The sequence below is a fragment of the Carettochelys insculpta genome, chromosome 6 (assembly GCF_033958435.1).
Source record: "Carettochelys insculpta isolate YL-2023 chromosome 6, ASM3395843v1, whole genome shotgun sequence".
NCBI lineage: Eukaryota > Metazoa > Chordata > Testudines > Carettochelyidae > Carettochelys > Carettochelys insculpta.
Window position 1 is genome coordinate 73,762,844 of NC_134142.1, and position 25,998 is coordinate 73,788,841.

Below are 25,998 nucleotides of genomic sequence, written 5' to 3' on the forward strand. Positions count from 1 at the left end.
GTGGTACCCCCAAGTGGCTCCATAGTGTTTATGTAGCCTAACTCTGATCTTTTTGCACACATCTTCCTTTTCCTGAGGTGCTAGCAGTCTTTGACTTGAGCCAGTAGCAAGGGGAAGTGGTGCTAGATGGAGTCCGGTGCTGACATGCCCATGATGAAATGCTGGCCTTGGAACAACATCTGATGCAGGACAAACTGCAGTCTCCATGAGGGGACCGCCTCATGGTAGCAGATATCCCACTCCTTTTGCATTCAAGGGTGGATCCTGTTGTAGATGCTGCACTTGTCTTTTCTGTGGGACTTCCCCCCAAACACTTTGGAGAGCTGTTGTAGGGGTTGCTTATGGGCACTGGCTTAATACTTGGGGAACAAGGCATGCCCTTGTTCTGAGGAGACGTCCCGGATGGGATTCTAAAAGGAGACAGGAGAACAGACTGTAAGAACCTCTAACTCTAACACAAGACAAGAGTGACAAGAAGGAACTGAGATGGTGCAAGGTTGATGATGACTAATTTAACTGCATGAGCATGGCACTCAGGGGAGCACTGTAGCCAATCCTACAGACACCAGTAAGGGAAAAGTCACCAACAAACCTAGAATGGAATTGACATTAGCATGAGGAACTATCATTCCAGTGACATCTCAAATTTAATCCCTGTCATCTTCTGAACATCTAAAAAGGAAGTTGGCATTTAAAGTGGGTGGGGAGGTTAACTGAAGCAGTTAAAAACTTACATACCATTCATTACTATAAGAAGTTATTTGTCTTCTGGTTACATACAAAGTCTAGGGAATGACTGCTAGGCACTGTACAAACAAACAAACAAACAAAAAAAAAAGATGGTTCTTGCCCTGAAGAGCTTACTGTGTAAGAAATGTATTTGCATGTTGATATGCACAAACAAGGCTGCTCTCCTCACCCTCTACTGATATCTTTTACTTGAGACAATTCCAAGATCAAGCAGGCCTGGTACATATTAAAATAATGGCCTATTGAGTGTTTGTTTTTGTTTTTTAATGTACTGATGACATCTTTGCTTTTGCCCACACAAAGAGCTAGACTCTACGATAGTGAATGGCCATTATTTACTTTTCAACTCTCCATTATGATGGCAATGTACTGAGAAAATAAATATATTTCTAAAAATTGGCTTGCCATAAAAAGGCAGCAAAGAAGTCTAGAAGAGATTGTACCATTTTTGAAGTTTGGAACAATGGAAAGTTAGGAGTGTAAATTACTGTGTGTAATTTAGTTTTATTTATTCTTTTCCCCACGTCAAAAGAAGTTAGTGAGATAAAAATATTATATACTAAATGGATGGATGTTGACATAATACAAGTAATCAATAACTGGAAATTTAAATACAAGTAAGTAATACCTGAAAAATTACTACATATAGGAGCTAAAACTGCATCATCTATAACAAAACATAGAAGTTATATGCCATATTTGTGAAATTTTTGTCTTCATATTCAGCTTATAATAGCAACAACCACCTCAGAACAGGACACTTTAGGACCTCGTGACTGACTGTCCGTATGAGCCTAAAGCACAGTTCAAAGTCAACTCTTCCCAGGAAGTAATTTTTTTCCCTCAGAATATCCAGCCAGTTGATTGTTATTACTTATACCAGTAGATTTAAGATAAAGCTTTATGGAACCAGCATATCTACAAGCCCCCACACCTTCCTAGCACACAATTTTTAGTGCTTTCCTTCTTACCACAGTCTCAAACAGAGAAAAACAAACATAGTGCAATAACTTGGGTAGCATACGGCTGACCGCAGTCCAGCACAGATGCAAAAGGGGGTTAGAATGGATAGTAACATTGGGGTGTGCTTGTTTTAAAGGATTCATCTTGAAAATCAAATGTATGTAATATCCTGTAGGAAAAAAATTGGGATCAAAGTATTTTGAATATTTGTTATTCAGAGAAAAATGCCCGTAGTTAGGTACTGACTACAAAATTCTCCTGATGTAACAATGATGATTCAGATCTTAGCACAAAATACCAGAACAATGCATTCTCATTATTGCCAGAGAGGGGCGGAAAAAGTCTTGAAATATAAGTTCTCCTCTTAGAGAGATAACTTAACCTTAATAAACAAGCATAATCTGGAAAGTAGGTCAGTAATGATATGCAATTTTCATGTCACTATGAGATTGTTTAAACACCGGAGGGAAAAGGTAAGACAGAGCTAAGTCACCATTACCTTGGGCTTCTTCCAGTAATCCTGAGGTAGACATCGTACAAAAATGCTGGGGCCTTATGGCTTACAGCAATCCAGTAATGATATAAAAGATGATTGGAGGTTAAATTTACATTGGGCCGTCTGAAGGCCTGTTCGAGAGGATTCCTCTTGAAAGTGGAAATTACATGGTATTCTGAGAAAAAAAAAGTGTGTGCAATAGGTTGTGTAATTACTAGGTAAAATTTAATTGTTTTCCAAGCACATTACAGTTTTACTCTTACTGACGTTAATTCAAATGTAAACAAATCCTTAACATTTCCGTGACCCGCCATCAGCTAAAACAAAATCATGAAACTGTTCAACTTGAATGGATGTTGGACTGCCACTTTGTCCCAAGAAGTATTTCATACACCCACAACTCTAGTGGAGGCTTGAATATAGTATTTCACTGCAGCGCCTCTTTCTGCTCCTCTTTTCTGCTTGGGGGGGGGGGGGGGGAAAACTAGTCAATCTCCTGGGGGCAAATTTAAATATGCCCATATATTTAGCAATAGACCTAATCTTACTACACATTATTTGAACCTTCCTTTTCACCAGATCGTAGGCATTTCTAAGCATAACATTCACTTCTTAAACATGTTAAGAAAAAAGTTTAGAGTTTTATTCTGCATTGCTTGCACATCCCACGTTCACTGACATCAACAGGAATTTTAGCCGTCAAAGACATGCAATATAGGGGCCTTAAATAATTACAGGCACATTTACTTCAGCTTTCTAGACATTTCCTACATTTTTCACACTGGTTTCTTGGAGAAAATGTGTTCTTATCGCAAACTACATTGTGGATTTAACTAAAAACCAGTAGCTCTCCAAACAATTTGCCTTGAAAATTAAATGTTTGGAATTATGTTTGAAAATTATGATTGAAAATCCTTAGAACTACAGGTTCAGCCACCCTAGCCTGGTACTATCTGTAATCCAGCATGACTTCAGGTAGCCTGATGACTAGTTCATGTGGCCAAGTTTCCTGCAATCCCATAAAGATTGTTTAGAGCCAACAGTTCAGGATTAAACTGTTCTATGCTGTTATTCAGCTGTAATTTATCCCCAAATGGCTTCTAAGAGCCCAGTAAGCAGTGGAAGTGTTGGTAATGCTGCTAAACAATATTGACCTCTTGTGGTCTGGCAAATTCTCTCATTTGGCACAGGTCAGGTCCCAAGGATGCTGGACTAGAGTGGTTCAACCTGTACTTTTAAACTAACTACAGTGCAGTCTGTGAAATGAAAATAGATAAATATTTGGAATAAACATATTCCAACCTTACTAAGATTTCTGCTCCAAAACATATGCCTTAAAAATGTAAGAAATTACATATTTTCATTTAATAAAAAACAAAATATTATAGAATACAATAAATATTAATATTAGAAAGATTAGACTAGCTGAAAGTGTTATGATTTGAAAACAGATTGCCAAATGTAAGGACTATTCTTCTCTTGAATTAATATTTGATCTCTCAAAGGTAAAAACAATAACCACATCAATCTGACTCTACTCTAAAGCTAATTTGCCATCATACCACTTAAGTGTGCTGCAGTGTGCAAAATCCATCTCCCTTTTGGGCTATTGTTGTATTTGTTACTCATATTACTGCAGTCTGTATGAGCCCTAATCATGGACCAGGAGCTCACTCTTACAGGCACTGTACAAAACACAGAACACAAAGTTCTAGATCCATTTAGCAAGACTACTGCTAAAGCCAGCATTGAATGCTCTGCCAACATCACAGTCTCTGCTGCGCCTCCGAACAGTGCTTTATTCATCAGTAGAGTGATGAATTGCAGGCAGAATAGGTTGTGGGAACAATCAGAAAAGCATCAAGACTCCCACATTTTATGTGAAGATGGAACTGGGAGGAGTTACTGCCAGGAAAATAAATAGTGTATGGCAGGAGAACAAACAAGGAACAGAGAATACAATTAAAAAGTGATGGAACCCATTGTAAAGTTGAGAGGTATGACGGGAATTTGATTCTCAAAATGCTATCTTTTTTTTAACATCAGTGGTCTCAAGTTCTTAGAAAAAATTACTGAAATTGCTAACAAAGGCTTTCTAGAAACAGTTTTAATGGCCACATTGTGGGGGTTTCATTATTCAATATACTTTAAGAGACAACTTTTTCTTTTAACAAGAGTATGTATAGAAAGGACACAGCATACCAACTTCACCCCAGTGGAAAGGATTAGTGCCACCTGTTGTGCAGTTGTACACCATGATGTTTCTTGGTCTGAAAAGAGCATCAAATAGAACTAGTTAAAAATGAATTAAAATTTGTTACACAATAACTCAAACTATAACCACTCTTATTCCCTAAACTTGAGACATCTGGATAGTGGGGGTGCGGGAGAAACCAACCTAACTGCCTTAACTTGATTTCTACTCTTCAGGCTTTCTTCTTCCCAACAGCTTTCTCTCAAGAAATAAATAATTAAACTTCAACTCTAGAATACTTATAAATTTGAAATTGACAGTCATAAGGATCAGGAAGGAATTTCCACTCCCTCATCTACAGCACTGAACAACTGACTAAACACTATCAGATAGTGGCCATTGCCATAGGCAGGATACAGGTTTATGGCCTAATATGTAGAATCCTAAGTTCCCTAATACAGTGGAAAAAGCAAACTACACATTAGTAGTTAAATACTTGGTTAGATTTATAGAAACATGAAACAACCACTCCTCCAGCTAATTAAACAAGAACTGCATTGTCACCTGCTATACCTATTAACTCCAGAATACCAAGCTGCTGCCAGTGTTGTGTTGACAACTACATCTACTGGAACAAGATCTGCAACTGCACTGTTGGAGGCTCTCATTGTTCGAAGAATTCCTTTTCCTGCCTTAAATAACAGAAACAGAAGACATGAGTAAAACATTTAACATAATGTGTTGCCTTTCAAAGGCACACATATTAAAATGCTTACTTACCGCAATAAAAAGACCACTGGGCCCATTAAAGTTATCAATCCATCCCTATTGTGTAAAAAGCCAAAAACAAAAAAGGAGTTTCAGTAAAAGGTTACTGATTTCAACATAGTTTGTCTGACAAACAATTTACAGTTACAATTTAAGGAGACACCATATTCCCCATTTCTACTTACCGTTAGAAAATAAAGGTACTTTCATTTGAAACAGCTTTGTTTGCATACCCGTGAAAGAGCATGCATTAAAAAGCTACTACAATTCCAGCAGAAGAACTGCACACAAGTAGCTAACTCCTCAAATTGAGCTGCTTTGTATTCATTTGTAAAAGGTTACTGTAATGCTACCATTTATTAAGTTATCACCTATTTACAGTCTGAAGTAAGTTTCCTAACAGCAGCTATAAAGCTAAGTCATACTGTAACAAGAACTTCATGCAGTGACACAGAAAAGTTGCCACCTATCAACACTACGTTTTTGGGGAACTAGGGCATAAAACTAAGTGAAGACATATGCGCACATGGATCCCGCTTGGGGCATCAGCTTGAACAAAAGATAAAACACTGAAACTGACAAGGGTGGACACCTAAATCCACACAACAAGGGTGATTGGATTAGGGAACTATCCCCAGCCTTCATCTGCATCTGAGATAGGGAAGCACAAATTGCACTGAATTCTGGGATACAGAAGCAGGGCAGCATTGCCTAGTGGGAAACCTCTGCTTCAGATGCTAATAAAAGCATGCCTGCCTGCACCCAGATCAGTAATTATCAGACTCATTTTAGTAATAAATCATTTACAGGTATCCAATATAGTGAAACTGTCTAATTCCATAATGAGCCCCCACAAAGAACCTCCACCCAGAGCCAGGAATGATCAGTTTCTACTGTCTAGCCCAGAGGTCTTTAACCAAAATAGTGAGAAGAGCTATTTTTTCCAAATTCAGTTGCAAAATCAATACTTCAAGAGCTGCAGTGCATGTGAATACGAGAGAGCCCTTAATAAATAACAACAAACTGCACTTTTTGTAACCCCTATTTTGAAAAACAGCACACACACAATGATTTGTACCAGTTAGAAAGTTAAGTTACCCGTATCGCCAGGATTTAGCTGCCTCAGCCACAACCCCCTACCATCCCCAGGCTTAACCTCTCTCAGTCCCAAACCCACCCACTTCCCTCCCCAGGCTTAACCCTCCTCAGCCCCAAACCCACCCACATCCATTCTCCAGGATTAACTTGTCTCAGATGAACTCCACACACTACCATTTCTGCCTCCTCCTCAGCACAGCTGCATGGCTCCAGCAGGGACAGACATGCCCACCTCTCCCGGCAGCTCTCCGCTTCCCCCAACTGCAGCATGGGGGGCTCCCTGCCCTACCCCATAGAAATAATGGAACGAAATGTAATTGGTTTAACAGCCGCATCTCTCATGCTGCCCCGATGTCCACTAAACCAATTAAATTTAGTTCCTTTATTTCAGCGTGGCAGGGCAGGGACTGGCAAGTGGCTCCAGAGCTGCAGGTTGACAACACCTGGTCTAGCCTCAACAGAGCAACTTTGGAATACTCCTTTGTACAGTCTGTTTACCCATAAACAAGTCCAGTGTTCCTACTTGAATCATTAGTTTTTTTCCTACAAAACTACATTTTTTTTTTCTTGGCAGTCACTAGATAATGAGGATGACATCCTAATGTCACCCTCCTCTTTGTGAGTCCATTGATGGCTGATCAGCCCAATTCTAAGTGCCACAGGTCTTATCACAGAAGGGGCACGCATTGATACCTGTTTGACGAGAGCAAGGCAGTTTTTGATGCTCTTTTCTTCTCCAACTTTGTCTGCACTGCAGGGGGACTTTTCAAATTGTGCTATCCCCTCACAGATTACTGCTGTCGGGCAAGGCTCTCTCAAGTGTCAACACCTATAGTGCACTTTTTCCTTTGTCCCTTCAGCACACCCCTGTATCATTTCCCCGGCCCCCATAGCTCCTCCATCCTTTCTTTATCTTGGAGCAGAATCTGTTTTGGAAGGTGCTGATCAGACAACTGAACCATGTGACCAGTCCAATGAAGGTGCTGGTGAATAATGACTTCAGTGCTGGTCAGGACACACACTCTCGGGAGCATAGGCACACAAACACTATTTAGGATTCCCCTGAGGCAGTGTTGATATTGTTCAAGTCCCTTCAAAGGATGTTTGTATGTTATCCAACTTTCACATGTGTACAGTAGCACTGAAATAAGGCCTGCGCCGTATACAAGGAGCTTTGTCTTGGGATAGATGTCCCAGTTTTTAAAGAGCCTTTGTCTCAGGTGGGCAAAAGCAGAGCTTGCACTGCTCAGACGTTGCTGAATTTCTGCTGGACAATGTCTATTTTAGCAGAAAAATGTCTTTCAAGGTATGGAAAATACATTTTCCAGAAGTTCTCTGTTTACTTCAATCGACAGTACATGAGATTGCTCTGTTGGAGAGGGCTGATGGAGTACCTTGGCGGGGGGTGGGTGGGGGCGGGATCACGGCAGAAGATGCAGAACAGAGATGGGGCAGCGACACAGCCTTGTTTGACTCCTGTTTTGACCTCAAAAGGGTCGCTTTGGGATCCACTGTTGCTCAATACTGTGGCAGTTATGTTGTCGTGACGTGACCTCAAGATGCTAACAAATTTTTTGGGGCAGCCGATCCTTGAGAGGATGGTCCACAGGGCTCTATGACTGATTGAGTCAAACACTGGTTAGGTCGATGAAATTCACATGTAAGACTTTGTTTCGTTCACAACGTTTTTTTGCAGTTGCCAGGTAGCGGAGATCATGTCCACTGTTCCTTGAAATGGTCAGAAGCCACTCTGGGATTCGGGGAGAATTTCTTCCGAGAGTGAGAGGATCTGTTTGCCACGATTCAACCTAAGATCTTCCCTGCTATTGCAAGGAGGGAGATGCAATGATAGTTTCCATTGTACAACCTGTTGCCCTTCTTGAAGTGACTGATGACCAGTGGGTTGCTGAACTCTTGCAGCAACTGATCCTTATCCCACATCTTGATAATCAGGAGGTGGAGTTTTTTGCAGTGCTCTGACCCGTCTTCTTTCAAGACTGGTGGAGATTCCATCTAATCTTATTGTACTTCATTGCTTTAATGTCAGCTTGAACATCCCTCAGGGTAGGAGATGCTGCAAGATCGTCCCTAGGTGGTTGCTGAGGGATTTGGTCAAGGGATTCTATTCATGGATTCACGGTGAAGGGCAGTTCATGAGCTCATTATAGTGCTTCTGCCAACTTCACTGTCAAGAGCTAGATACAATCCTTTGATCTCGGGGGATTGAGTCCATGGCTTCGATCCATGGCCTGTGTGCTGGTCCTTCACTGAAAGCTTCCAGATTTCACAATCCTGCTCCCATGCCCATTCGCCATTTGCTGCAGGGCTTTAGTTTAAGAGAAAGGTATACAGAGGAAGATGCATGTGTGTGGCTTCTTTTAAAATGAAGGGACTGTTGCACTGTGCTACCACACAGTTCCAGGTGGATAGAAGGCTCTGATCCAATGGCATATGATCTGTACAGAGGACCTTAAAAAGCCCAAATTTGTCCTTGCAAGGAATACGTATCTACTGTGTTTCACAGAGGTTCATTCATAAGATTCCTTTGTGTTGTTAAATTTATCTACAGTACATACATCTCTAATGTCTGGCCTTCACTTATGGTTTATTGCAGTGTGCTCAACAGCAGTCTCTCATCGACACTCCCCCACCCTCCAGCTGTTAGACTGGCACAGACCCACAGGAGAAAATGAATGTGGAAAGATACATTCACAGAGCACCCAGAAGCTACTTGCATGGACAAGAACCAGTTAAATGCAGGGAGGAGAATCACATTTCAGGAGAATTGAGCTGATTGGACAGAAAGGAGAGCAGATCATAAGGTGAGGAGCTAACACAGAGAGCTTGAATTGGAGACCTAGAGGGAGATGTTGCAGCTGACAAGGCAGAAAACAGCTTCCGCAGTCCCTGGTACAAGAACACACAGCCCCACTGCAGCCCATGATGAACCACGTGTCCTCCTCACCAGATGTGATGTGACTGGATTTTTGTCACCATTGTACGTGGGCCACCTGGCACAAGATTTAGTGCCATTATGGGAGGTGCCTACTGAAAGCTGGTGACACACTGCATCTGTCTAAGTTACTAGTATGTCTGCGCCATGTTTGTATATAAAGACTGAACATTTCTAATGCAGCTATAGAGCCAGACCCAAGAGTACACAAAAGGAGAAATGATCACTACCCCAGCCAGGATGAATGGACTATAAACAAAGGAATAGACTTCCTGGATGTCAAATACACATCTCAGGAATTTGGGACTGTCACTGGGAATGCATCCAATCACAGAGTGCCACAGCAGCCTCCCTGAGTCTGGTGATCCTGACTCCCAGTGCCTGATGGGAAGGAGATGACTTTTTCCCACCAGTTGGAAAACTACAAGAGGGGCCCTAGCAAGGTCCATCTTAGTTCTTTCGGCCACCATGAACTGCGCCTGTCTGCACCGAGAGCCTGTCCCTCAAAAGGATGCTTACAAAGTCTTTCAAGAATCAGCATATAACAATCACTGGCCTGAATCAATGCCTGTAATTGATGTATGTAATGTATCACGAACAATTTCTCTCTCTCACCCTGATCTTGATTCTTTTTTAATATGCTTTTTAATTTTCAGATCTGAAGCAGTGGCATTCAGCAAGGTAATTTGGGTAAGATCCAAGTATAGGTTGACCTGGGATTGTGGCCAGTCCCTCTGGGGCCTGGAAGAATGTGTGGTGTTGGTGAAATAGGTTTTAAGAACCTCTCACCTGAGTAAGTGGCTGTTGGTCTGGGCTGATATAGCAGATGTGAAATCTGTAGGTTTGCTTGTGTGGTGTCCGGCTGGCCAGTGGGGATGGCAGGCGTACTTTTCTGGCTGGTTGGGTCTGCCTTAGTGAGAAGAAAATCACAGCCTGGAGGTGTAAGTGGCCCAGATTTTAAGCAAAGATACCCTGGATTGATTTCCTTAGCTGTGCCCAAAAACCCCATCATATTACACTGTGGTTCCCTAACCTCCCCTCCTTGGTGCCCAAGAATGCATGGAGGATGGGCAGCCTTGCATTCCACTCCAATGGAAACTAAGAGCAGAAGATGAACATTCCCCAAAATGCCCTTGCTTAACCACCACCTCCCCACTCCTGAAGACCTCCTCATGAACTCCTTTAGTGCTCCCTGGATAAAACTGATTAAGCTCAAAAACCCAGTATCTTTGTTGCTTGTGTTTAGGGAGTTGGGGAAGGTGATTTACAAGCAAGTACACATTACAGAGGAGAAACCTCCTTGAGAGCAACAGACATGACTGCTGTGTTACTGTCTGGTCATTCATAAAGCTGTTTTTCAAAGCCTCCTTGATTAGCAGTGCCCCTCGCTGTGCTCTTCTTATTGCCCTGGTGTGTAGCTACCCATAATTACCAGCCAAGTGATCTGCCTCTGCCCTCGAGCCTGGCATGAAATTTTATCCCTTGCTTTCACATAAATTAGTGAAGCACACAGCAGGCTGCCACTAAGAGGGGAATGTTGCCTTCATGGAGGCATGACTCAGAAAGCTCCTGAACCCGGCTTTTAAACAGCCAAATGCACATTTTACTACCATTTTGCACTTGCTCAGCTTGTAGTTGAAAGTGCTCCTTACTGTAGTCCAGGCTGCCTGTGCATGGCTTCATGAGACAAAGGTGCAAGGGGAAAGTTGTCTCCAAGAATCTCTACTGGCATCTCCAATGATGATTTTCTAATCTCAGGGGAAAGTTCCATTCTGCAGCCTTCTGAATAGACCAGTGTTCCTAAAGATGTGTGCATCATATAATTTTCACGAATATCCCACATTCACATCTGTGAAATGATCCTTGTGATCCACCAACACCTGCAATACCATGAAGGAAGCACCCCTTATGGTTTATGTACTCTGTGATAAGGTGGTCTGGTGCAAAGGTAGATGAAACGCACATCCCCACCTCCACAATTAGGGAGCCCCATCACAGCAAAACCGTCAACGATGTACTGCATGATTCTGTGATGCTCTGAGAAACAGATTCACAGAGTTGGAAGGGAAAAGGTCATCGAGTCCAGCCCCCTACCCAAAGCAGGATCAACCCCAGCCAAGTCATCCTGGCTATGAATATGTCATGCCAGAACTTAAAAACCTCCAGGGGTGGAGATTCCACCACCTCCCTAGGCAACACATTCCAGTGCTTCACCACCCTCCTGGTGAAGCAGTTTTTCCTAATATCCAACCTACCCATTTCCTTCTGTAACTTCAGACCATTAACTCTTGTTCTGCTGCCTGTCACCACTGAGAATAGTTACTCTCCATTTTAGAGAACCCCTTCAGGAAGTTGAAGGCTGCTATTAAATCACCCCTCGGTCTTCTCTTCTGCAAACTCAATAAGCCCAAATCCCTCAGCCTCTCCTCATAGGTCATGCTCCAGCCCCTTAATCATATTCATTGCCCTCCCCTGAACCTGCTCCAGCACATCCACATCCTTTCTATACTGGGGGGCCCAAAACTGGACACAATACTCCACATGTGGCCTCACCAGTGACGAATAGAGGGGAACAACCACCCCTCTAGATCTGCCTGAAATGCTCCTCCTAATGCACCCTCTCTTAGCAGAAGGGTACTGATAGCTTTAGCTACCTGGATCACAGCAGGCCCCACTGTAGATCTGTTCACTCAGAATTGATTGACCACTGACCAGTAGCTGTCTGGCATTGCAGGCTTCCACACAGCAACTGCCACATGCTTCTCAAATGTCAGAGCAGGTCTCATTTTGGTACTGCAGCTCTTCAGGGCAGTAGAAAGCAATTCACAAAGTTCCATGAAAGTGGCCTTATGCATGCGGAGGTTTTATAGCCACTGCTGATCATCCCATACCTGCAGAACAATGCAGTCCCACCAGTCTGAGCTTGTTTCACAATACCAGAACCAAACACTCCAATGTGTACAAAGCATTCAGTGCATCAGCATCTTCCCGTTCCTCCTCTCTAGTGTTTCACATTCATATATGTCTGTGTCCCCCTTTGAGTCTTCCTCACTCTCAAGGCTACACATAGCAAAGCACAATGTGGGAGGTGCTGATACTTGCCAGAAAATCTTTAAGATGCATCAGTTCCATGCTACCCTTGCAATGGTCTCTGCATGTATATGTAAAAAGGGCGCACGCACACTTCTTTGCCCTTGATTTCCAAAGGGAGAGGCAGGGGTGAAGTGCACTATGGGATGCAGACATCACACATCCACATGTACCCATGGCACATTTCCCCCTCTCCCCCAACATATACCGGTACGGAAACCCACAATGCAAAGGAGTAGTAGGAACTGTGGGATAGGTACTCACAGTGCATTGCTGACAAAGTCATACCTGGCCAGTGACAAAGTCTATGTGGGGACACTGTCAACTTCATGTACCAGTCGCGACTTGCACCCTGGACTTTACAAAATCAGGTGCTGGAAAAATTGACCTTAACTTGTTTGACCTAATTTCCTAGTGTAGACATATGCTTAGAAGTCATGGGAAGTAACTGACGAGAGAAACTTCGAAGAGCTTCTGTCTATATAGAACTGAAGCCCCAACTTCTTTCTTCAATGTTACACAATTTAGTCTCCTTATAAGAAAAAGTTTGGATGAACAATAAATGTGTAAAGTACACAAGGACAGTGAAAAATATCACTTTAGGCTAGTATGTATTCACTCCACTAGTTTTAATTAAATATACTCTTCCTGTGTTTTAACAAATGCTACTTAATTCACTTGATAAGCCCATACACTCCAAAGTTATGACTAAATTATCCTTCATACCCAGTGCTGCCTTTATTTTACACAAGAAAGCTACCTCATTTGGTTGAGGGTTTTCCAGTCAGATTGCTATCCGTAATTAATTAATTTTCAGTTCTGATTTCTATGGGCTTCTGAACAAGATGCCCTATAATAAAGGCTCACAAAGATGCATGCACAATGTGCTGGTCAAGAAATATACAGTTTGTATAGTATTCAGGAGGAGGACCAAAGAGAGACTTACAGGGAAAGGCTCCTTCCAGCTGGCACCAACAATTGACGGACGTATAATAGCTATGTTTAATTTTGCACCTTCCTGCTGTACAACATATTCTGCTAAGGCTTTTGTATACGTGTAAGTGTTAGGCCTCTCTCCAATCAGTTTTGGAGTAATGTCATTCACGAGACCATCATCCATCCACCTAAACAAGAAAAAAGACAGGTTTAAGTACTCCACAATTCACTTAAAAAGGAATATAAATCACAAAGCAGAAATTAGAAGAAAAATCTGACTAAAAATACTGTTTTTGGGTTTTGTTTTGTTTTTTAACAATCATAAGAAAAAAAAACCACAACTCTGCCATGAAGCCTCTAGGGGTTCCATGCCAATGCCAAGCCTGGATAAATAAGACAGCTTACCTAAGATGAGGGACAACGCACTAATCATAAAACAATAATATGAATGAAATCTAACACCAGTACGACTAACTGATAGAAGATGCTGGCTTGGATGTCACCCAGATAAACATGGCCCACTATACCAGTCAAGCTGTCATGGTTGGATTGATAAGTTGGCTACTGAAAGAAAATTACAACTAACACACATACTATCAATTGGAACATGGAACTTACGAACACTCTGACTGGAAAGTCAGAGCTGCTTCAAAAGGAGATAGAGAGATAACAGTGCAATATACTTGGACTGGCAGAGATGTGTTGGAGGGCATCGGGTGAGATGTGTGGTTGTGAAGTCACTTGGTCAGGGAACAAAATGAAATAAGAGGTAGGAGTTGGATTCCTTCTTAGCAAAAAAGCTAGAGGACCATTGTTAGGATACAAACCAGTGAGTGCAAGAATGATGGTAGCAATATTTGAAGCGAAACCATTCAACATCTCGGTCATTCAGGTATATATACCCATGTTATACACCATGGAAGAAGAGATCAAGCTATTCCATAAAGACTTGATAAAGATGGTTGACAAAAGAGGAGATACCAAAGAGAATATGTTGATCATCAGAGGAGACTGGAACATGAAAGTCAGAACTGATCATGAAGGTTGGAAGAGAGTCATGGGAAGGACTAAAGGACTATAGGAAGTGGACATGGCGATCAAATGATGGAAAGACCAACAATGTGATAGATATGATTTTGATAACAAGATGGGTAACATCAGTAAAGCAGTAGTGAACTTTCCAAGGAGCAGATACAGACTCAGACCACAGTCTAGCGATCGCAAACATCAAGATGAAACTCAAGAGAAAGCATAAGAGAGTTTAAGAAAAGAGACATGGTGAGGCTGTGCAATGAAGAAATATGGAATGTGTACAGAGCAGCATTTGAAGAGAAGTTCAGGAATGCAGGCACAGAGAAAGACTTAGATAAAGTCAAAGGAACAGCCACGGCAATAGAAGCGGCAATTGAGCAGACTGTTCTGGAAGAACAGAAGATCAATAAGAAGTGGATTACACAGAAGACACTGAAGTTGGTCCAAGAGAAGAGTGCTTTGAAGATCAGAAGGGATGTTTCCAAGAGGGCAGAACAGCAATATAGAATGAAATGCAACAAGGTAAGGAAAGCTGTCAGAATGGGTAAGGTCAAATGGCTAGAGAAGCAGTGTGACAATATAGAGCAGCATTATGGTGAGTGTAAGACACCAGAGGTGTATAAAATGATTAAGAATATTAAGAGGAAGTGGCATGCAAAGCAGATGGTGATCAAATACAAGAATGACGACGAGGTGTTCATGAAAAAGGAGAAGGTTGTACAGCAATGGACCTGATATTCCACTGATCAGCACAAAGCACAGATGGACCCAAGTGTCTCAGAGACCGATCAAAGAACTAGAAGAGATATGTCTGTCAGGTATCAAGAGCAAGACTTATATTTTTAAGGAGGGAGTAGGTAGAGCAGTGGAACAACCAAAGAACAACAATAGCCATTGAAATAAGATCATGGGAGAGATGATCAAATATAGCAGAGAAAGTATGATCCAAGAAATACACCAACTACGTAATATCACATGTAAAGAAGGGAAGGAACCTAAGGAATGGACAAGGTCCATGCTAGTGACAATACACAAGAAAGGAAGTACATTAGAATGCAAGAACTACAGAATGATTGCCCTAACAAGTCATCTAGGCAAGGTGCTGATGAGGACCTGATGGAGAGACCGATATCGCAGATAGAACATCTAGTGGATGATGAAGTGGGGTTCAGAAAAGATAGAAGTACCATACGGCAGATATTGGCACCAATATTGATAGCAGAGAAAGCTCGACAAAAGAACAAGAATATTTACACTTGCTTTGTTGATTTTTCAGAAGGCATTTGACAGTATAGATCAGAAAGTGACTTGGGCAGTCTTCGTTTCGTGCAGAGTGGACTGCAGACTGATAATGTTGTTGAAGGATATTAGTGACATTGCGGAGGCAGCAGTGAGAACATGCAGGGAGTTGGGAAGTTGGTTTAGCAGGAGTAGAGGTATGAGATGAGATCCGATATCGCTGAGTATCTTCATCACTCACCTAGAGAGAGCAATGCAAGATCAAGGACAAGGTAGAAATGATATCTATGCACAGGAAAAGAATTAGCAACTTGAGGTTCATGGATGTTATAGTTATCATTGAGGAAGATGAGGAGAAGCAAGCGAAAAAACAGTGCAGGTGCTAAACAAGGAAGGAAAGCGGTACAGACTGATTGTGAACATTGATAAAACGAAAACAATGGTATTTGGAGATAAGGAAATAGAAAGATCAGTGTAGATGGGATTGAACTAGAGAATGAAATGTGTGTATTCAGCAGCATGTTGTACGAATGTGAGACACGGGTGATCATGAAAGATTCAAAGAGAAGGATATTGTTATTCAAGAGGAATTGTTATAGAAAGATCCTGAGAATAGGATGGATGCAGAAGGTTACCAACAAAGAATTATACAGGAAGATACAGCCGAAAGAGAACCTACTGCAGAAGGTTATACAACGCAAGTTACAGCTATTTGGGCATATCTGCAGAATGAACCACGAACAAAGAGTCAAGAAGGAAATAGTGAGGAATGCATTGGACACCACTGGGCGCTGAGCCCATGATTGTTGATGATGAAGAAAAAACTAGCTGTCAAGTTACATAAAGTCCATATATTTGCCTACTCCCCCCAACTTCTGCGTACATGCCAACTATAAATGTAAAGTAATTGCCCAGCTTTCTAGGTTCTTCTAAGATTGTGTTACTTATATTTGGGAAAAATTAACAAGGGAAACAAATTGGCATTCCTTTAGGCAAATGGTCAAATTGAGAAAAGTCATGTCAGCTGATAAGGAAGGAAGGCTTGTCTGCACAATTAAAATTCTATCAGAGTTCTTACAGATTCACAGGCTGCTGCCTTCACTTGCAGCCCAATTTACATAGACTATTCCTGTATCAAGATTAGTGCCTGCTGTAGTCCAGCAGCCTCCAAAAAGCCACTTGCTCCTTTACCTACACCTACTAGAGTGTTTGCCCTTCATATTTTGCAGGCCATTATCCAAGTTTCCAGGTACGGTTCATGCAGTAGACCAGACCAGCAAAAAAATATGCTGAATCCTCTTCTACCAACCTTCCTGTAACAGTGGACATATTTGTTTTTAGATCTGCATTTCTGAAAAAGCATGCAGCACATAAAGTGGGAAGTATAGCTCTGGAAATATCTCTTCAGAGAAGTCAGCAAAACAGCAAGGGTCCCAGGAATAAATTTAGTGTTGGCTATTTCTGACATTAAGAGGTTCTAATGCAAGGAGCAATTGCTGTTGCAATCACCACTGGTCATCATTGCCATTATTCATGGCCGGGCAACTGGCAAACAAAGTTTGCCTCTACAGACTATTTTTATTGTAATGCAGTGTTTTCATTCCAGGTTTAATTCTTGAGTCCATATTTGATTTTTTAAAAATACTCTTACTGGAAACAAACAAACAAATCTTCAATTACTTTAAAGAGATCAGTTAGTAAATTAGAAACTGAACTTTAAACGAATGCAATTTTAGAATACTTTAGGGGAAAAAAGGGTGGGTTTGAACTTAGGTTATTGGGGGGGGTGTTTCTAGATATTTAACTTTATACAGCTTTGCCTAATACACACCTTTATATAGGGTTGTTTGAGGGAGTATTATGGGATTGTCTGTGCTTGAGGTGGTTTTAAACTTTTGGCATCTGATTAATTGTTTAGTTTGATACACTGAATATTTATCATCAAATGGGGGAATACTCTGTCTACAAAAGCAGTGTGACATTTATGCTTATTCTTGAATAAATGTCCTAAGATAAGTCAAACTTTCTATATCTTAGTTTCCTCTTCAGTAAAATGGGGATAATTGCTGTGTAGTTATTTTCAGATTTTTTTTTTCAAAACCTTTTATCAATGTTCAATAGTAGTGGAGAAGAGCACAGAAAGTAGGTGTAGATTAGTCAGGGAAAAACTATTGTAGGCCCCTCTGTATGTGGGAGCCTCTAGCTGTCGCTGTGTGCAGCAATCTGGCTCTAGAGACAATTCGTGTGAGCCTTTGGGAAGGAAAGGGGGCTTTTTGGCTAGACCATGGTGTCCCAAATTGGTAGGCATGCCCCCCAGCAGGGCATGAAGAAATTCCATGAGGGGGCATGAGGCAACCCAGCTCCCCCCGCCCCCATCAGTCTCCCCCCACATAGAAAGAGACGGCCTTTGCTTCTGTCTCTCAGCCCCTGCCATTTTACATGGATGGCCTGGCAACAGCTGCTATAAGAACCAGGCAGCCGGCAAAGATCCACTTGGAGCTAGCTGCCTCCTGCAAAGGTGACTGAATGTGGGTTGGAGCAGGCAGGGGAAGAGGAGGAGGATGGGGTTAGATGGTTGGTTGGGGATGGGGTGAGAGCGGGAGCTAGTGGTGCCTGGCTTTGAGAGACTGGAGGAGCACAAGCAGGTGGCTTTTGGGGTTCGTGGGGCTCGGGATGGCACGCGGACAACTGGCCCTGGTAGCATGAGGTGGCATGGGGCTCAGGCGACTGGCACATAGCTTGGGTGGATGGCCTGGCAGTGTGGGGCTCAGACAGGGGGCAGATGGGCGGCTCGGGCAGTGCAGATCTCAGGTGGATGGGTGGCTTATGTGGGCAGCTCTGGCGGCTGGCACGGAGCTCAGGCACCCGGCCAGCTGGGGCTGCACCAGGCACCCACAAGGGCCCCTAAAACCTACTTGTGCTTATTCTTAATTTTAAATAACATTTTTATATCAAGTTTTTATGTTTATTTTAAATTATTAATTGATTCTTTTGTTAAAGGGGGTTGGATGATGGTAAAAAACAGATGGGGGGGTGACAGTTTCTCAAAAATCAAAAGGGGGCATAATGCAAAAAAGTTTGGGAACCACTGGGCTAGGCTGAAAAAGACGATGGTGGTCTCCTGTAGTTGGAGAGTCACGGCTAATTGAACAGACTGCTTCAAAGCAAGTGTGAAGTTTTCTCCCAGCCAGAAACTGCACTGGGGAGCTGCAGCCTGGTAATGAGACACACTGCAGGGAAGGAACTTTATCTGTCTCTGTTAAAGTGCTGCAGAAGCCAGCGCCAGGTCAGAGGGCCTGGTCTGCTTGTTGCTTTGCCTGGACTGACACACAGAACCCTCACTGAGGTGTTTGCAATCCAGTGAACAACAGCCACACCCCAATGCAAGCCAGTAACCAGAACTGCGAAAACTAAAGAGTGTGTACACTCTGGGGTGAAATAACTGATGGTAGTGTACATGCTAGTTGTTTCATTCATTTATGTGTATATTGATAATTCATTTAGTTCATGTTTAGTCTGCAACCCTGTCTCCTTAAGTTGATAAGTAAAGAATAAACACATTTTAGGTAGCCCATTAAACATATAGCATTCATAATTGCTGATTGGGAGTTAAATCCAGATTATAACTGAAATAAAAGTTTCCTGGTGAGTCCCAAGGCACACCATTAAGTGTGTACAGAGGCCAGCCAGGTGGAGACACTGCCATTTTACAGAGCTTTAGAAATCAGGGGTGGAAATGAGATTCCCAGCTATCCAACAGCACCACCACTGGGACACACAGGATTCTCCTTTATCATTGAACCCATCAGGCGCATAGACAAATAACCGAGCACTGCCTGCTCCCAAGTAACCCAGGGAGCAGTGAAAAAGGGTTACACTGTAAAGATTCAAAACATACTCTAAAGAATCTATCAGTTTCTTGGGGTTCACAGGGGGCGGATATATGACTTCTTCAATATGCTTTCGATTGCAATATGCATATGCTGTTGAAACATGCACGAACACCTCCAAATTCTTCATTCGCTGGGCCAAGCTGATGAGCTGTTGTGTTGCAATCACATTTAACTGAACAGCGTCTCTGTTTAAGAAAATAAACAAATGAAGAGGAGTAAGAGTAAGCATGTGAGAGAGTCAAACTGAGGTTGTAAGTCATAGGTGATTATTCACATTGCCCTAAGAATGCTAATATGTAACATTTTCCCACATCTTGTCCAACAAAGGTTTAGATGTGCCTAGTAATGGCTTGCACCACTTTCCTTGTAAGGCTGTTCTGTCATCTTAGAACCAGTAACACTGAAGTTGCTAATACTCAGCCTAATTTTCACTAATTTAATTTCAGTTTCTAAAAGTTGACGCTCTCTAGTCTGGCACCCATGGGACCTGACTGGTGCCCAATGAGAGAACTTGCTGGACCATGAGAGGCCAGTATTGTCTAGGAGAATTACCAACAATTCCACTGCTTACTGGACGACTGCAAGACAGTTAGGGGTAAATTGCAGCTAAACACCAGCACAAAACATTGAGAGCTGGGACTGGTGGCTTTAAACGCACCCTACAGGGCCACAGGAAACTTGGCCACGCCCATGATAAATGGACATCCACCTAACTAAAATCATGACAGATTATGGATGTTGCCAATGCAAGCATGCTCAATTAAAGAGGTTCAACCTGTAGTTTTCCCTTCTGCCACATAAAAGTTCATCAGCATACACGGCATTCATCTAGTCAAGCTACAAAACTTAGTTTTCATAAAATAAAATCCTTATCCACTAAAAACAAGGGAGTGAAAAATGTGTACATGACAACCAACAACAGTCAGACTCTCTAACCCTAATCCTATTCTTTCTTCACATCAGCCGTCTAATCAGTATCAACAGGTAATTATTTATCAACCTGCAGAGGCATCCACATCAAGTAGTCAACACACTAAATGCAGCAAGATCTGCCCTATTCAAAATTTCAACTGGAGATTTTCAAAGACTTAAGGTCAGCAATTCACTGCCTTAGAAGGGAGAGAATCACCTACTGGTCAGGTAATGATCCAATATTGTGGGGTTGTTTGTTGGAAGGGGAGGAGGATGACCATTATATGCTAGTGACGGAAATCTTGTACAGGAGGAAGACTACGAAAGATATCCAAGTCTTGACTGCTTGTCATTAAAATTTCCACAGCACTTTCTGAAGGGCGAGGGATGAATCCAACTTGAATTTAGCCACTATATGGGCTGTGACTTTCTGGGTCCACAAATTTTACCTATAAAACTTCATGTTTGTAAGGTATTTTTTCACTTCTATGATGTTGTTACTATGGGCTGTTGCCTTTCTTGCCTGAGCTAGTGGTATATTTCACTAATACTGGTGGACTGCTTTTATCAGGTTGTCAAAATTCTGTTTAGATCAAGTGCTAGACTGATATTGAATTCAAGGCTTTGATTTTTTGTTTGTTTTACAGGGTACAGAGATACCAGCTTTTTCAGTAATCTCTTAGCAATTTTTAAAACAATCCACGAAATCTTGCAGCAAAAGCACTATAAGCTTATAACACCACTTTATTTAAAGAACAAGTGTTTTTTCTCCAAAACTTAACTACTTAGGTTTCAATTTCATCTATTTCAAAAGACATTAAAAATTCTCAGCTTTTGTAACTTAGGAAATGGGGAAGATTCTGAAACCAAAGTTCAGAAGTTAAATATTTTGAATTTTAAGTCAAGCTTCTCCATGCAGGAGACAGCTGATGCACAATCCTAGGGAAACTTGTCAGCTACGACTGCTCAAGAGAAATGCCAACTCAGCACACTTCCAATTGCCCTTTCCAGCTAGCTGCATCCACTCTGTTCCGATTCCAGAGAGTTTCCAAACTTGTCTGCAGATTAGAAATTACAGGAGGCTTGAGGTACTGTGCACTCACTCCAGTTGAAATTCTCACCAAGGGCTTCTGTAAATCTAGCTGTTTAGCTAATTCTTATGTTAAACACACAAGGGAACTGTCTAAGTACACTAATTTTTGGGAAGGCAAAATCAGAAGGGGGTTTATTCATTTTCATCACATAGCACTCCCATAGGGACACAATCACTACCTGCAGAAATTCAAAAATTAGGGTTTCCTAACCCCGTATTTCACTCTTCTATAGCCAAAATTTCTCTCCCTCCTCCCTCCCAATGAAAAGAGAGAGATTTCTTCTATAGCAATCTTTTCCTATCAAAGTCAAAAGTATACTGTAACATTTCAACATTAAAAAATTTCTTTTAAGAATGAATACACTTATCTCCTTTGCTTCTGTCAACCCTTTTTCTACAAGCACCATTTCCTTAAGCCTTCAGTAATTATTTTCCCTCAGTCTAATCTCTTTAGAAGCCTTCCTCGTTATTTCCTCACCTCTTTGCCTTTTTGTTTCTTATTTTTCTCCATATTCCCTCCAACCTCTGTGATATCATTTTGTTATTCCACGTACCACATATTTCTTCTTCCTCGAACCCAGCTTTAGTATAGATTTGATTTCCTGATCTCACAGTCAGATGGAAAAGCCAGGGCTAGAATTTTATCTGCATGCCCTCAGGAGGGCAGCATTTTGTCTTCAGCGCTCTCTTACCTTCCAAAATGGCTGACCATGAAATTACATATACATGTGCACTCTTTTCATGACCTGGTTCTTAAAATGGTGGTAGCTCAACTCAAATGCTGAGTCAGGTGCCTCCATCCACATCCACTAACTATGCACCAGCTACACTCATCACAGCAGGGGCACATAGGACACATGAAGGTTGCCAAGACCAGTACAAGATGCAACATTACTAAAACTTTCTCTATGTACCTTGTGCCCATACCAAGCCTGAGGTCAGGCATATTCTCCAACAATGGGGTTTACACTTCTTAAAATTCTAAGGGTAAAATCCTTCTTTGGAAGTTTCCTCATGCAGAAGCAAAAATGAAATTAATGATGTCAAACAAAAAATAAAACCAAATAAAACCGGGAAAAAACAAGGGTTTTGTGTTTATAATAGTTTGTTGATCTTTTCAAGCTGCTGCCCCTTTGAGAACTAGGACTAAGATAATTAAGTTACATAAGTTTTATTCCTATTAAGCTTTACACTCACCGTAGCGTTTCATTGAATCTGACTGTAGCAGCACAATGGAATACAATATTAATGCAGTTTATGAGCTTTTCTTTGTCCTGTGCACTAAGGTCCAATTCAGACTGTGTAAGTTCACTAGTAACTGCTATTATTTTCTCTTTAAATTCAGGCTGTTCATCCCTTAACCTGTCAAATAGCTGTCAAAAGAAAATCAGGTTTTAAAATAAATTCACACAAATGATTTAAGAAGTGAGCAGTTTAATTTATTTCGTGTAGCAGGAGAAAGGGTAATGAACTAAAAATATTTTCTGCCTACAACAAGAAGCATTACTTCCTCAATAATGCATATTAAAATAGGGTAGTAAAATTCCTTATCACCGAACAGCACGAGTTGTGACTGGTAAGTTATTCAACTGTCAGAGCAGCCTGTGACCTATGCAGGTCATTCCAAGTTAGTGGCAAAGCTGAACATATGTGATGCATTTTTCAAAACTTTCTTTATTGGAACTCTTTTTCTTGTCCTTAACACTAAGTTCCTTCAACTCTCACCACTCCAACAGAGCCAGAGAAGGCCTCTAAAAATTAACTGATGTCAGACACAAAGTTACAATTGTTGGTTATGTAAACTGAATAGAACATCATATTAAAATATTTTAATCCAACACCACACTAACAAAAATGCAAGAAACCTCCAATTAAGTACCACCAATTACTACTGAAAGTGTTGTTCGAAGACTGAACTTGCGAGATTGTGCTTCCTACCAGAAGGGAGTTCAACTGTGCTATGAGTCCTAACTTTGTAAAGACAAGTGCTGGTGAAGTCTATGCTGTTCAAGTACTATTTTTTAAGCATATAAAATGCTACTGGAGATCAGAGTTAAAGATGCCAGCTACTATGTAGCAGACAACTTGTCTCAATATAACCAGTCAGTTCTTCACATTTACATAGATACCTCAGAATTCGGCCAACCTGCAACTTCTCCAAGCTTCAACTTGGAGACAACTGTTAATCTTGCCTTGACCATTATATAAGCTAGTGCGCACAGCAAAAGTATAAGGCTGAAAAAATAACAAAGACTGGTTCCTTAGTTTCTATAATTAAATGGCAATGCATTTGAAACAGTAAACAAAATCCAATGAAATGGCTAAGCATCTAGCTAGGATTTAAACCCTCCAGAACTCTTGATTCTTGTAGCTGCAGAAGTAACTGAGAACAGCTGCCACACTTCTGGATTTAAAAAACAGATACTTTGTTCCTCCAAGTTACTGCAATGTGGGTAAAGGAGGAGTTGGCTGACTGGCAATATTGTTACACTGAAGGCATGAATTCACAGTAAATCAGTTTTTTTAACCAGTTAAAATGGTTGATATAAAAGGTGTAAGAAGAGGTAGTATGGTTTCATAGATTTCAAGGGACAGATCACCGCCATCTCCTAAAGTGATCTCCTGGATTTGAAATACAGTTATTTTAATTTAAAAGTTGCCAGTGTTAGACAATTTACCACAATCCTTGATAAATTGTTTGAATGGTTACACTCAATTTAAAATCTGGGCTTTATTTTCTGATTGGTCTAGACTGAACTTTCAGACATTTGATTTTGTTTGGTTTGCTAGACCAAAAAGGGCCCTGATCAAATATTTGTTCCCCAGACATTAGTTACAAACTGTGATTACGGTCATTTCCTAGCTTTCTTTCTAAACTAACTGACTGAGTTCCTTGAGTTTCTAAAATGAATGGTTTTACAATTCTTTAATCATTGTCATGGCTCTTCCTGATCCATCTCTAATTCATAAATATGGTCCCTGGTGCCCTCAGTGGACAGCTTGCTAATAGCGGTCACACTAGCGCCAAATACAGAGAGGTAATATAAATTCCCTACTCCTACTTGAGATTCCCCTGTTTAGGCATCCAAGAACCATGTAGGCGCACATTCAGCTGATGAACGACTATGTCCTGCAACCTTTTCAGACAGACTGTTTCCAAGAACATAGACCTCTGTGTTCCTAGATGTACTACTTTAGACTTAGTCATATTAAAATGCATATTTGCTTATGTCCAGTTTATTATCTAGTCCATATTGCTCTGCAAAAGTGACATGCCTTCTTCATTATTTGCCACTACTGAATAGAATAGAATATTCAGTAGAATACTACAACCAGGAATAAGGAGACCGGATTGTCTCCAGCCTCATTGCTAGCCTCCAGCATCACCTTGACTAAGTCACTAGATCTCTGTGCCTGTTTCTCTAAACACCTTTTGTTCCTCTCCCCAGGATAGGGAGCATTTATTCTCCTTTCTACAATGCCCAGCACAATGGCCCTTTATCTTAGATGAGAGTAGTAGGTGCTATGATTGTAAAAACAAGGTATGAAATTATGAGGTCAGAGTCATGGTTTTGGTTAAGCGGCACTCTCAGAGCCAATATTTCCAAATACTCTAAAAAGCAATACACAGAGCAGATTAGCCTTAAAAAAAACACAATAACTTCTGACAAATGAGGGCCCAATGTACTATTCACAGAGCAAGCTGAGTTTATTTGGTTAAAGATACAGGTACCTAAAATGATTTCCTTTTAAAGTCTGATGGATCTTAAAACCACATATGCGCTGTAACCACATAAAATTTATATTAGAAACAGAGAGAAAGCTGTGCTAGTCTATATACTATCAAAACAAAAAAGCAGTCAAGTAGCACTTTAAAGACTAACAAAATAATTTATTAGGTGAGCTTTCGTGCGACAGACCCACTTCATCAGACCATAGCCAGACCAGAACAGACTCAATGAGGTATGGCTATGGTCTGACGAAGTGGGTCTGTCCCATGAAAGCTCACCTAATAAATTATTTTGCTAGCCTTTAAAGTGCTACTTGAGTGCTTTTTTGTTTTGATAAAATTTATATATCAGACTGCCTCTGAGCTCCTCTGTTGCCTAGCACTAAGTTTCAGTTTCAAAAACAATCATGTCTTGCATTTGGGGTTCTACAGACAGCTCTAAGCATTTGACACAAAACACACAATATCACTAAGCCACCTTGAACTGAAAACTGATGTACCTTACTGGGGTTGGAGCAGGCTTCGTGGTGTAAATAAAGGGTATCCTGACAAATCACCTTCTCAAAAAGTTCGTAAGATGCAATGCATGCCACAGGTGCAAAACTATAGCTTCTGGGAACACTTCAGGGAGGAACACACAAAATGAATAGATTCTTTCCTGGCACAAACCATCACACAAAGTCAGGGTGGGAAAAGACCTGGCTGGTGCAAAGTATGGCAGTCACAAAATGCTGAGATCAGGACAGGGAGCTAAGAACAGGCAGGCCTGAACTATGACTCAGAAACCCAGTACTGGAATCCCTTGGGACTGACAGAATTAATATATGGTAGAGACACTGCTAAAATCAAAC

At 41.3% G+C, this 25,998-nt stretch overlaps 1 protein-coding gene across 3 annotated transcripts in view; it reads right to left on the reverse strand.

Moving 5' to 3' along the window:
* FAR1 (fatty acyl-CoA reductase 1) overlaps window positions 1–25,998 on the reverse strand; it is a 90,982-nt gene that overhangs the window by 25,904 nt on the left and 39,080 nt on the right. For 2 of the 3 annotated variants that reach the window (XM_074997334.1, XM_074997335.1), the window contains exons 4-10: window positions 22,615–22,790; window positions 19,418–19,597; window positions 13,259–13,436; window positions 5,184–5,228; window positions 4,968–5,095; window positions 4,412–4,479; window positions 2,213–2,384 (exon numbers count right to left, since the gene is read on the reverse strand). In XM_074997334.1, coding sequence (XP_074853435.1) covers window positions 2,213–2,384; window positions 4,412–4,479; window positions 4,968–5,095; window positions 5,184–5,228; window positions 13,259–13,436; window positions 19,418–19,597; window positions 22,615–22,790 — 947 coding nt within the window. The remainder of the gene's footprint in view (window positions 1–2,212; window positions 2,385–4,411; window positions 4,480–4,967; window positions 5,096–5,183; window positions 5,229–13,258; window positions 13,437–19,417; window positions 19,598–22,614; window positions 22,791–25,998) is intronic. The other variant, XM_074997336.1, reaches the window with a different exon arrangement.